Below are 14,083 nucleotides of genomic sequence, written 5' to 3' on the forward strand. Positions count from 1 at the left end.
AATGTTTCTTTATCAGGAGTAGATTCCATCTCAAGAAACCATTTTCTTTGCTCCTCCACAAAAAGCACCTCATCTATTCAAGTTTAATGAGGTTGCAGCAATTCTGCCATATCTTCGGGCTCCACTTCTAATACTAAATTCTCTTGCTATGTTTGCCTCATATGCAGTTATCTCCTGCACTGGTCTTGGACCCCTCAAAATTATCCATTAGGTTTAGAATCAACTTCATCCAAATTCATGTTAATATTGGTATTTTGACCTCCTCCCATGAATTATGGCTGTTTTTAATGCCATCTAGGAAGGTGTATCCTTGGAGAAAAGTTTCAGTTTACTTTGTCTCAATCCATTAGAGGAATTGCAATCTATAGCAGCTAGAGCCTTATGGAATGCATTTCTTAAGTAATAAGACTTGAACACTGTGCCCAGGCACAGGGACTCATGCTGGTAATCCTAATACTCTGGGAGGCAGAGATGGGAGGACTGCTTGAGCTTAGGAGTTCAAGACTAGTCTCAACAAGAATGAGACCCTGGGCCTTGTGGGTCTCAAGGTGGGTGTCTGTAGCCCTAGCACTCCAGCCTGTACAAGAGAGTGAAACTGTGTTTAAAACAAACAAAAAAATGGCTCGGTGCCTATAGCACAGTGGTTACCAGCACTAGCTACATGCACCAAGGCTGGTGGGTTCAAGCCTGGCCCAGGCCTGCTAACCAACAATGACAACTGCAACAAGAAAATAGCCCAGCATTGTGGTGGGCACCTGTAGTCCTAGCTTCTTGGGAGGCTGAGGCAAGAGAATCACTGAAGCCCAAGAGTTGGAGGTTGCGCTGAGCTGTGATGCCACGGCACTCTACCAAGGGCAACATAGTGAGACTCTGTCTCGAAAAAACCAAACAAACAACCCCCCCCCCCTTGGACAATGAAATGACTCCTTGACCCAGGGACTGCAGAAAAGATGTATTTAGCAGGCATGAAAACAACATTAAGATGTACAACATCTCCTTGTACATCTTCATCAGAGCTCTTGGGTGGTCAGGTACATTGTCAACGAGTAGAAATACTTTGAAAAGCATCCTTTTTTGCTGAGCAGGTCTCAAAATTGGGCATAAAGTAGTAAGCTGGCTTATAAAAAGTGCTGTCTTCTAGGCTTTGTTGTCTGACAACAACAAAGAGAGCACAGGTAGAGAAGAAAATTTAGCATAATTTCTAAGGGCCACAGGATTTTCACAATAGTAAATGAACATTAGCTTCAACTCAAAGTGCGAAATACATTACCCCCTAACAAGAGTAAACCTGTCTTGAAGCCAGGCACTGACTTTTCTCTAGCTATCAAAAGTCCTAGATGGCATCTTCTTCCAACAGAAGGCAGTTTTGTTTACATGGAAAAATCTTTTTTTTAGTGCAGCCACCTTCATCCTAGATCTTCTGGATAAGCTGCTACAGCATCTCCATCAGCGCTTGCTCCTTCAACAGCACTTTTATTATGTAGAAGGCTTCTTTCCTTAAACATGAACCAACCACTACTAGCTTCAAAGTTTTCTTCTGCAGTATCCTTACCTCTCTTGGTCCTCTCAGAATTGAAGAGTTATTAGGGCTTTGCTCTGGATTAGGCTTTGGATTAAAGGAATCTTGTGGCCAGTTGCATCTCATATTCAGACCACTAAAACTTTCTCCATATCATCATAAGGCTGTTTTGCTTTCTAATCATTCATATGTTCACTGGAATTGCACATTTTCCCCCCCTCTGGGTAGAGAGCTGTGGCATCACAGCTCACAGCAACCTCCAACTCCTGGGCGCAAGCAATTCTCCTGCCTCAGCCTCCCAAGTAGCTGGGACCACAGGCACCCGCCACAACGCCCAGCTATTTTTTGGTTGCAGCTGTCATTTTTGTTTGGCAGCCCGGGCTGGATTCGAACCCGCCACCTTAGGTGTACGTGGCTGGCGCCTTAGCCACTTGAACCATAGGCGCCGAGCCTGCACTTTTTTTGAGACAGGGTCTTGCTCTGTTGCTGGGGCTAGGGCTAGAGTGCAGTGGCATCATCATAGTCACAGCAACCTTGAATTCGTACGTACAAGTGATCCTTCTGTGTCAGCTACTACCCAAGTAGCTGCGACTACTGGAATGTGCTACCATGCCTGGAATTTTTTTTTTACTTTTGTAGAGACAGTGTCTTGCTATGTTGCTCAGGCTGGTCTTGAACTCCTGAGCTCAAAGGACCCTCCTGCTTCAATCTCCCAGAGTGTTAGGATTACAGACATGAGCCACCGCTTAGCCCATGGTCATTTCTTACAGCCTCTTAACTGTTAGTTTTTGTTTGTTTGTTTTGAGACAAGAGTCTCACTATGTTGCCCTTGGTAGAGTGCTGTGTTGTCACAGCTCACGGCAACCTCAAACTCTTGAACTTAAGCAACTCTCTTGCCTCAGCCTCCCAAGTAGCTGGGACTACAGGTGCCCACCACAATGTCTGGCTATTTATTTTTGTTTAGCAGGCCCAGGTTGGGTTTGTACCCATCAGTCCTGGAGCATGTGGAGCACTGTAACCACTGAGCTACAGGTACCCAGCCACTTTGGCTGTTTCAAGAATGTTACATAAGTAACTTATATTGGTTTTTCTCGTTTAACATTATTTCCTTGAGATCCATCTGAATTGTTACATGTATCAGTAGTTCAAGCATGGACCTTTCCTCTGAGTCTTTGTAGACATATCTACATGGTATTGCATAAAATGGATATATCAGATAATTATGTAACATCTTTTAATTATGCACATTTCTGGTGGCATCTAAGAATACAATTGGCCCTCTGTATCTGCAGGTTCTGCAGCAGCAGATATAGGCAACTACTAATCAAAAATGTTTTGTGGGGTAATCCTCAGTCAAAGTGTCTAAAAAAAATTGGGGATAGGGCAGCACCTGTGGCTCAAAGGAGTAGGGCACCGGCCCCATATGCCGGAGGTAGCAGGTTCAAACCCAGCCCCAGCCAAAAACTGCACAAAAAAAATTTGGGGGATAAAAACAATAAAACATAATGATAGTAAAAAATACAGGTAAAAATACAGTGTAACAACTATTTACGAACACTTACAGTGTAATAGGTATTATAAGTAATCAAGAGATGATTTAAAGTTACAGGAGAATATGCATAGGTTATATGCAAATAGTATACCATTTTATTATCAGGGACTTGAATACCTATGGATTTTAGTTTCTGAGCAGCATCTTGGAACCAATCAAGGTTACCAAGGTACAACAACAGGCAGTCCCTGAGTTACAAATATCCAACTTATACACAACTTGCACTTACAAATGGAGGCTATTACAGGGAACAGGTAAATATCCCTGTTCCAATCTGTGTACAAATTCAACTTAAGAACAAACCTACAGAACCTATCTCTCATTCATAACCTGAGGACTGCCTGTATATTGAAAATTTAACACTACTTCGTATCTAATACTACTTTGCATTAGTGAGTACTTCTAAAAATGTAGAAAAGCTAGACACAGGTATTTTAATGAAGAACCTAAGCTTAATCGGTATATAGACAGGAGTGCTGAATAACAACACATTTATGGAACAGTTCTAACACGCACATTCTGGCATGAACCTTCCTCCTCCCTCACATACTCCTGCCCTCCCTTCATTCCATGACATTGATGAGCATCAAGCTAAGAAATGCTGTAAAAACTGCATTTCTAAAGGCAATTTCTGGAAGACAGTGAATTTTAACAAAAGATTATAAATCAAGTAATTTTTCTCATTTTACTTCAACATACATAGACAACTTCTCCATATCTATAAGGGCCATATGTTGCAAACAAAGACTTCCAAGTTTATTTTATAAGGAGGGAAAAGCTCATGTTGCTAAATCTTCCAAATAGAGAACTGTGACTTCCAGTGGCCAAATGAGGTAAATCATAGCCAACATTTCTCACTCCTTGAACCAGGAACACCCAGAGGCCCACTACAGTCTTGGGTTCTCACTGGCCGGGCAGGCACCTTCTTTTATCATTTGAGCTTAAAGGTCTCTGGATCTCCATCCATCCCCATATATCTGTGTCCCACGGGCACCATTACTGGAAAGGCAGAATTAGCTATTGCTCTATTCCCACCACTCACCCGTCATCTGGAGTAGACTGAGTTTGAAAACACATACCAGACAGTCATTGAAAAGCTGTGAGATCATACTATAAACAGTACACAGACTTCTGAAATTTGGTATTTTCATGTAACAAAAGATCTTTGCTTCACATAGAGTACTTCAATTCTTATGAACACAGTCATACAAAACTAACTTTAAATGGCTTCACTGTAGTCTCTGGAACATATAGCAACATAATCTAGCCACTTTGCTATTGACAGGCATTCCTTATTTATTGCTTTTTAAAAAGTCTCTCAAGTAACTAGCCTTATGTGCTAATCTCTGCATACATTTCTTAGAGTGAGTTGCTAGTACATTGGTTACAAACTGTGAAAACTGACACACATTGTGCTGAACTGCTTGCTCTGGTAAAATTAAGACATTTTATACCTCCAAAATATGCTTGCTCCGTTGCCACTATCCTCAGCAACCATCCTAGGCAAAAACAATCTTACTGTTTAGTTTACATTGGCTCACAGCAACCTCCAACTCTTGGGCTCAAGTTTTTCCCCTGTAGAGACAGGATCTTGCTTTTGCTCAAACTGGTCTTGAACTCATGAGCTCAAGCAATCCACCTGCCTTGGCCTAGTGCTAGTTTTCTTCTTAAATTTTCATGTATCAAAGGTTTTATGATTACTAGTATTATGCCTGCTTTGAAACACCTTTCTTATCCCACTATGAAATTTTTTGTGCACATTTTCTTGCAGTACCTTTCTGTGTCCAGTTTTTGGGGTTTTTCTGAGACAGAGTCTTACTCTTATTACCTAGGCCAAAGTGCTGTGGCACCATCATACCTCACAGCAACCTCAAACTCCTGGGCTAAAGTGATCTTCTTGCCTCAGCCTCCTTAAGCAGCTAGTACTGCAAGCGCCTACCACCATGCCTGGCTAGAGTTTTCTATTTTTAGTAGAGACCGGGATCTCACCCTTGGTCAGGTTGGTCTTGAAGTCCTGAGCTCAAGGGATCCGACTGCCTCAGCCTTCCAGAGTGCTAGGATTACAGGTATGAGCCACCATGCACAGCCTATATTCAAGTTTTTGTTGTTGTTTTTTTTAATACTTTTTTTTTTTTAGAGACAGAGTCTCAATTTGTTGCCCTTGGTAGGGTGCCATGAAGTCATAGCTCACAGCAACCTCCAGCTCTTGGGCTTAGGTGATTCTCTTGCCTCAGCCTTACAAGTAGCTGGGACTGCAGGTGCCCGCCACAACACCTAGCTATTTTTTTGTTGCAGTTTGGCCAGACCTGGGTTTGAACCCGCCACCCTCAGTATATAGGGATGACACCCTACTCACTGAGCCACAGGCACTGCCTTACTGTCTTTTTTTGAGACAGAGTCTCAGGCTATTGCCCTGGGTAGAGTGCCGTGGCGTCACAGACCACAGCAACCTCAAACTCCTGGGCTTAAGTGATTCTTTTGCCTTAGTCTCCCAAGTAACTGGGACGACAGGTGCCTGCCACAACGCCTGGCTATTTTTGTTGTGGTTTGGCAGGCCCAGGCTGGATTCAGACCTGCCAGCTTGGGGTATGGGACTGGTGCCCTAGCCGGTGAGGGACAGGCGCAGAGCTCCTATATTCAGTTTTAATGTGCCATCTGGAATGTGTTTTGATTTAAGAGGGACCTTTATTTTTTTCCCAAATAGCCAGCACAATGGTCCAGCATCTTATATCCTATTTTTTCTCCACTGATACAGAATTTCTAAGGCACCAGTTTTCTTTCTAAAAACAAATGCACAAGAAAATAAAACAGAATAAAAAGGCATATGGTGAAACAGAACACATTACTGACTTTGAATGGTCCTTTCTGGAGGCAACCACATGAATAGTTCACTGTGTATCATTTCAGATATTCCACTGCATGTGTCACATAAATAGAGATGGGACACCTATGCTGTTCCTAGTCTTTTGCTGCTTCAAATAGTACTTCAATGAATGTCCTTATATATACTGCTCACAATGAAGACACAAAATTCCTAAAATTTTATATTTAAATATGTATTTCCAGCCAGGCAAGGTGGCTCATGCCCATAATCCTAGCACTCTAGGAGGCGAGGGTGGACTGCTTGAGCTCACGAGTTCAAGACCAGCCTGAGCAAAAGACCCTGTCTCTACTAAAACTAAAAAAACTGAGGCAAGAGGATCGCTTGCACCCAAGTTTGAGGTTGCTGTGAGCTATGACACCACAGCACCTCTACCCAGGGCAAAGGCTTGAGACTCTGTCTCCAAAAAAAGAAGAAATATACATATATCTATGTGTGTGTGTATATATATAAATGTATATATATTTTCTAGAATTGATGCATTAAAAAATGGGCCTTTTAATACTTGATATTGCCAACTGATCTCCACAGAAACTGCACTGATACAGACATCATCAAAATGTCTGAATTTGACTGATCTTTTCCAAATTTAGGATAACTATAGGTTATGGCGCCCACTTTGTTTGAGAAGTTAGGCAAAACCAGGGGAAAAAGTCTAATGGACATGAAATTCATTGCTATACTTATTTCTGACCTTCAGGGTTCATTTTGTGGGAGGCTACTCCAAAAATAAACAATCAAAAATTTATAATCTTGTAAGTTGACTTGAAAGTGTATATCATATATGGGGAAATAAAAGAAATGACAGACAAAAGTCTAGTGCTTTAGAACCACAGATGATGTTAATCCAGCTCCTAGAGGCCAAAAGGAAGGATAGAGTTGGAAATCCTTGAAGAATTACCTTCTGTGATGAATGGAGGAAACAGCCTCGGGTGAAGAACAGCACTTGAGAATTATGGAGCAGAAACATAACTTACATCCTCTCTAGCAGGTAGAAGGCACTGATATGGAGGGGTCAAAGGCAGCGAAGTCAATGTCACAGGACTGTTCAATCACCCATAAGGACCTGTGACACACAAAAAAACTAAATGTCAGTTCCTATCTCTATATATTCTAAGAGATATGAATAAGAAAAACAAGCAGAAGAGGCCAGTATTGTTCATCACTGCCAGAATGGCTCTGAATAGCCAGCCTATAAGAAATTAGGAAGCCAGGTGAGGTGGCTCACACCTGTAATTCTAGCACTCTGGGAGGCCTTGGTGGGTAGATCGCCTGAGCTCAGGAGTTTGAGACCAGCTTGAGCCAAAGCGAGACCCTGTTTCTAAAAATAGCTGGATGTTGTGGTGGGTGCCTGCAGTCCCAGATACTTGGGAGGCTGAGGCAAGAGGATCACTTGAGCCCAAAAGGTTGAGGTTGCTGTGAGCTATGAGGCCACAGCACTCTACCAAGGGCAACAAAGTGAGATTATGTCTCAAAAAAAAAAAAATAGAAAAATAAAGAAAAAATAAATTAGGACCATGTAATATCATCTGTTACACTCTTTTGGTGTGAAAACAGCCCTCTGGGCCAATAGTTTAGTAACTATTCCTTCTTCCCATCCCAAAAAACTGTTTGGGGGTCAGGGGACAGTTTATTCCTGTCTACTAGCCTCTTTGATCCCACATATATTTCATTTCAGAATTTCCTAGTCTGAAAACCGAGAAGCATGGTTGAACCCCAAAGCCATTTGATTTATTCAACAGCCTTACTATCGAAACTTTGCCTCTGTGGAAAATAACTGGAATAGATGCCATAACAGAATTCTACACAAGATAAAATCTTTCACCCAGGATTTTAATAACCACAATTCAACAACTTACAGTGACTTAAAGGTACTCAGATGCCAAAGTGCCTTATATCTGAAATTAAATTATGTTCAGTAAAAGCTAAGTTAAATACTACAGATTTTGAATAAACTCAAATGAACTACAATTTTTGTTGCATTGAAATAATACCTACCTTAGAGGTGGTTTCCCAAATTACTAACAAATCTTTTTCTCTAGCCATTTTACCAAGTTTTCAAATTGATAAAATAGGTATTCTTTCATTCGGTAAAAATACTTTATATAACAAAAAACTTCAAATATGAGACTTTATATTTATTTATTTATTAATAAAGTAATTCATTATGATTTTTGAAAAAAAAGTTTTAAGATGTTCTGTGCACATGTTAACGTAGGTTAGGCCATCCAAAAGACAAAGCAAAGAGCAACATTAAGTCATGTTTTAGGATGATACAAATAAGAACAAATAACAAGGCGATGGTACTCGTTAAGCAAAGACAACCAAAGTAAACTATACTTCAAATATGTTTATATAAAACTGTATTAAAGATCACTTTAAAATAGTGTCCATCTTTTCTTTTAAGTGGGCATAGACTCATCTGCAATCATGTACAAATATAACAAACTGGACTAACAACTTTCTTAATCTATTATTATTCTTTAATTAACAAATACAATTCCTTGCCACTTTATGCAACCCAACAATATAGAATGAAGTCATTAGAAAAATATGAACCTTTCTGAATCTATATTACATTTTTAAGTTAAATTGGAAAATACAGTTTAGATCATATGAAACATATGAATTTCAGATTTACATATTATCTGTAACATTATTAGACATGGTCTTTATTTTGGCTGAAATGCAAAAATATGATTAATTTCTTAATAACAGAATAGCTAAAAAGAATTTCCATTGATAGCAGTGCTAGTCCCTAGCAAAATTTTGTAAGCAAAACTTACATGTAAGTTACTATCTATTCAATGCCCAAAATATGCAGAACCAAACCCTAAGCTCTTAATATACATTTGCCTTAAAGATAACTGAATGGAGATCTCACGTCTGATAATCTTTGAACGATCCTATAAACAAAGTCAAAAATCTGCTTTCTAATAGAAATAAAATTCACGTAAACATTACATATTTGATTTAAACAAACCTGACGGTTAAACTCACTTATGACACATTGGATCATACTACTAAGTATGTAAAAAGTTTTTAAAATATCATCCTTATGTAAAGATGAAACTAAACTTTGTAAACGTGTTCATTTTAATAGCTAATAGACTGTAGCTGCTCTTTGGTTTGGCATAGTCTCATGTACTGAATATTCAAGTAAATTTATACCTAGGTAAACCAGGTCTCCTACCTAATTTGTTTTTAATGGCAACGGCAAGACCTGAAATTCAACTTTATTCTCCTTAAGTGTTTTCATAAATATTCAAGTGTTTGAAGGACCAAAGATAGTTTCATTTTTCATTTTGATCTTTTCTCCCCAAATAGTTGATAGCAATAATCAATACCACTTGAAATACCAAAGAGGCAGCCTTCCTGGCAGGTACACATACCACATGTAGGTCCTTGTTGAACAGTCATTAATGTGTATGAATTCAGCTAAATAATTATTAAAATTAATAAAATATTGGCCATAAATGAAATCAAAGATAACTAATTAAAAAGCTTTAACTGAAAATTTCTGAAAAGGTTTTTTACTATGCTATTAAAGAGGAGGTTAAATAACAGAGATTAAAGAATTGAGAAAGATTTCAATACCACAAAAGTGCCCAAACAGGAAAATTGTTTCTTCAGTTGGTAGCCAGCACATGCAAATCTTTTGATCTAAATGTAAAAATACTCACAAAAAGTACCAGGAGAACATTTCTGAAAGTAGTATGTTTAAACATTTAGTATTTTCTTATAATATGCAAACTGTCAAAGTGAAGTTACGTTTTTGGTTGGTAACTGGTATATCTTAACTTTCATTCTAGTTTCACAGAATCAAGATTTTAAAGATAAGTTGAAATGAAGGCAAAAGAATCCATAGTATTCCAAACTATGTTTTCTTTTCTTTCTTTCTTTTTTTTTTAAGAGACAGAGTCTCGCTTTATTGCCCTCCATAGAGCGCGGTGGCATCACAGCTCACAGCAACCTCCAACTCCTGGGCTTAGGTGATTCTCTTGCCTCAGCCTCCTGAGTAGCTGCAACTACAGGCGCCCGTCACAATGCCTGGCTATTTTCTTATTGCAGGTTGGCTGGGGGCAGCTTCAAACCCGCCACCCTCAGTATATGGGGCCGGTCCCCTTCTCACTGAACCACAAGTGCCGCCTCTAAACTGCGTTTTCAAAGGTAACTCATTCCTTTGTTTCAAAGGGGAAAAAAGTTTCTTCCTTTTAAAATCTAGCATTAGTATAGCCAGTGGAAATTAGATAAATCTTACAAATTGTAAACCCACACAAGCAAATATGAAATTTGTTACATTAGGCAACGACAGAGATTATCCCTAGTCTATTGTCTGGACTATAGAAAGTACTATAGAAAGTACTCTAAAAAAATTGTTGGGTGAATGAAAAGTAGGGTTATTTTGCAAAATTGGGAATCACAGAATGTTAGAAGTCATCAAGTCCAACTTAGTGAAAATATCCTTCCAATGCAATCCCATTTTACATATAAGAAGACTATAATCTAAATGCTGGTAAGAATTTAGCTCTGCCTACCTACTGGAAGCAATTAACCATTCCAGTGTGTGTGTGTATCTAATTAAACAGTATAAATGAAGAGTAACATTTCTACACTATTTATAGGCTACTATTCTCTTCTTTAAAATTAATGCAGAATTTCTGTCATGTACGTTAGATTTTAAAAGAAAAAAGGAGAAATTAGTCTTGTCAGAAAGGAGTTGCTATAACTACATAGGAAGTCAGATTTAAGATAATGCATTGAAAACTGGAACCTTCTATCTACTTTTCAGAGACTGGGAAATTTAAAATGACTACTCAGATTAGCATTTCTTCCTGAGAGCCACGTTCTATTAAATAGTTTTTTGCGTAGTTTGAACTGTATTTTCAGTCACTGCTTAAGCTGTTATAGATTACTATAAAGTTTCAAAGTAATTTTTAGTCATCAACAAATAAAATTTGAAAGCCAACTCAACATGTTTTATTCTAATACCTTTAGGACTCAAAAAATATATATATATATTTTTAGAGACACAGTCTCACTATATTGCCCTTGGTAGAGTGCTGTGGCATCACAGCTCACAGCAACCTCAAACTCTTGGGCTTAAGTGATTCTTTTGCCTCAGCCTCCCGAGTAGCTGGGACTATAGGTACCCACCACAATGCCCGGCTATTTTTGTTGTTGTAGTTGTCATTGTTGTTTGGCAGGCCTGGGCTGGGTTCTAACCCACCAGCCCCGGTGTATGTGGCTGGCACCCTAACCGCTGCACTACAGGCCCCAAGCCTCAAAATATTTTTTAACAGCTTATGCAATATCCTACATCTCTATTCCCTTTGCTTTTCTTCTAGGCACTCCCAGCACTTCCTACTGTGTCCACTATTTCTATAGCACATGTAATATGTTTCCCTGCCCATATGTATATACCCCTGAAAGTTTAACAAAAATCTTATTAAAAAGCAGAAAGAAGTCAAACTATTTCTTAGACCACCATATGTCCTTCAAGCCTTGGGCACACACTATATACTACATGGTTGTATTAAAGCTTATAACTAAGCCTTCAATTAATTATATCAATGCATTCTACATTCTCAATGATTATATTTTGATATCTGAATCCTTCTGAGTGTTATTTTATAGCCAACAATAAAAAAACTTTATTAAAAATGTTGAAAAGTATAAAATAGTAATTATAAATTAGCAAATACCCAATTTTAAAAAGTGGTTATTTTCTTTTCCTTATACAGTACAAGCAACAATAATCTGGATATTATTCACTTTCAGCCACCATTTGCCCTAGATGTACTTTACTTAAAACAAGTTTTTAGCTTGTGTTTTTGGAGTGAAAATTTAGATGGATACTAAGAAACAACTCTAATAATGTAACTCAGGTATTGAAAAAAATACATATGCTGTGTTAACATGTGATGACAGTTCATATTATAGTATCTCATAACAGGTAAGTATTATTTCCACAGTAAAATTAAGTTACTTTATAGGTGTAAATCAATGTTGTACAAATGGACATTTAAGATTAAGGCATCGTTCTGCTCTGGAGTAGTGCTTCTGTGAATCCAGCGAAGTGTACAAAGGCTTCCTTTTTTAAAAAATATATCTTCTGTTATACTTCAATTATTTTAATCCATTGATTATTTTCTTACAAGTGAAATCAAAAATGTCAGTCAATATTATGTTTTTATACACCTGTAAAAACAGAAACGAATGAATTATTGGTTAAAATAATTTTTTATTTCTGAAAATATTTATTAAATGTTTCTGTGGACTAATGTATATGGGTCAGTATAAAAGTTTTGAGATAACCAAAGATCAAGAAATGTAAAATCCATGCAAATAGAAACAAATGAAGCCCTCCCAACGCCAATAAGCTGAGCAAGTTGAAACTTGATTGGGGGAATCAGAAAGAATGCTGCTGACTGTGTTTCTTGGAAGTGATATAATGGACTATAAAGCTGCTAATATGAGTAAGACAAGAAATGAATTCTTTAATACTATTGTAATAAAGATTTTTATTAGCAGTAAATGAAGGGATATCCTGACTTTTTTCCCCTGAAGCAATGTAGAATACATAGATACCATTTGAGAAGATACTTTATCTACCTATAGCTATTCTAAGACTGGTGCAGGATGTAGGAAAGTTCTCACAGCAACTGTTAAGGGGACTGGAGCTAAGGATTACCAACTACCACAACCATTATTAGCCATTATTCTGCCTACATTCAGAAGAAATGTAGATTGAGGACCTGTCTAGGTAAACAGTTCTAGCTCTTGGTGGCACCATCCTGGCCCACAATCCCCACATGCTGGTCCTAAAGCTCTTCAGGCTGTACCTCATCCAATGTGACCCTCACTCCCAGTTCCTGTGCCCTACTTTGAACTGAGTGTTAGATTCTGGTTGTAACCCTGGACACAGGCTCTAGATCCTTTGCAAGGGCTTGATTATTCATGACAAATCTGCAAACGAGGAGGCAGACGCTCCCCTAAGTTCATACTCCAGATGAGACCCCTTTGGAAAAATGAGCTCCTGCCACATGGTCATTTGTTACACAGCAGTGCTCTGGCTGTGTCTTTCACAAACCACAAAACCATCAATGAACCTCTTAGGTGTGGTGTCTTCTTCAGCCTTTAATTTTAGTTACTCTTCTCTGGATCAAAAGTCACCTTTTTTTTTTAACTAATAAGGTACTATTTATTGAAAAGGTTAAGTTTAGCTGTCCACATACCAGTCTGAAATCATTTTTTCTTTTTTTGCAGTTTTTGGCCATGGTTGGGTTTTTGAACCCACCACCTCTGGTATATGAGGCCAGCGCCCTACTCCTTTGAGTCATAGGCACCACCCTGAAATCATTTTTATCAGTTTCTTCATTAATTTACCAATACATATTTATTAAGTCTGTGCTAAAAGTGGTAAGAAAAATAAGATTTTGGCACATGTTATCTTCCATTCTCTCTTATACTGCCTAAATTTGCTCATATAATTGAAAAGAGTGAAAAAAACTGAAATACAAGTTGTTTTGAGATTATGAAATATGGAAACTGCATTTGTTCAAGAAAATTACCTTTATACTGTCTTACCTTGCTCTTATTCAAATGGTTAGTTATGAACAAGTGGTACTCAATTTTCTATTGCCACTGTAACATGGTTATTTGTCCCTGTAAGCACATAATTATATATGGCATGACCAAAAGAAGTAATAAAGTTTCTGGCTAAATGGCAAATTGATTACAATAAAAAATAACTATTATTTGAGCACTAAATAGGTTTACAGTGCCAACCACTTGTCTTCCTGTAAAACCCAGAAGTGCATTAAGAAACAAAATTTTTGTTTTATACTTATTCTTGTAAAAATATTCATAGGCTTTAAAGATGTTAAAACAGCAATAATTAAGACATAACACAAAGGCCAGGCGAGGTAGCTCACGCCTGTAATCCTAGCAGTCTGGGAGGCTGATCAAGAGTGAAACCTTGCCTCTAAAAAAAGCCAAGTGTTGTGGCAGTGCCTATTAGTCCCAGCTACTTGGACTTGGGAGGCTGAGGCAAGAGGATCACTTGAGCCCAAGAGTTTGAGTTTGCTGTGTGCTATTACACCATAGCACTCTAACAAGGGTGACAAAG

At 38.3% G+C, this 14,083-nt stretch overlaps 1 protein-coding gene across 2 annotated transcripts in view; it reads right to left on the minus strand.

The window, feature by feature from the left end:
• Positions 1-11,205: 11,205 nt before the first annotated feature.
• Positions 11,206-14,083, minus strand: part of ZDHHC20 (zinc finger DHHC-type containing 20) — a 75,141-nt gene continuing 72,263 nt past the window's right edge. The window contains exons 12-13 of one of the 2 annotated variants that reach the window (XM_012809495.2): positions 13,543-13,620; positions 11,206-12,153 (exon numbers count right to left, since the gene is read on the minus strand). In XM_012809495.2, the coding sequence (XP_012664949.1) occupies positions 13,583-13,620 (38 nt within the window). In that variant the 3' untranslated portion in view covers positions 11,206-12,153; positions 13,543-13,582. The remainder of the gene's footprint in view (positions 12,154-13,542; positions 13,621-14,083) is intronic. The other variant, XM_023517249.1, reaches the window with a different exon arrangement.

This window comes from Otolemur garnettii, unplaced genomic scaffold (genome assembly GCF_000181295.1).
Source record: "Otolemur garnettii isolate 467f Iridium unplaced genomic scaffold, OtoGar3 scaffold00106, whole genome shotgun sequence".
Taxonomy (NCBI): Eukaryota; Metazoa; Chordata; class Mammalia; order Primates; family Galagidae; genus Otolemur; species Otolemur garnettii.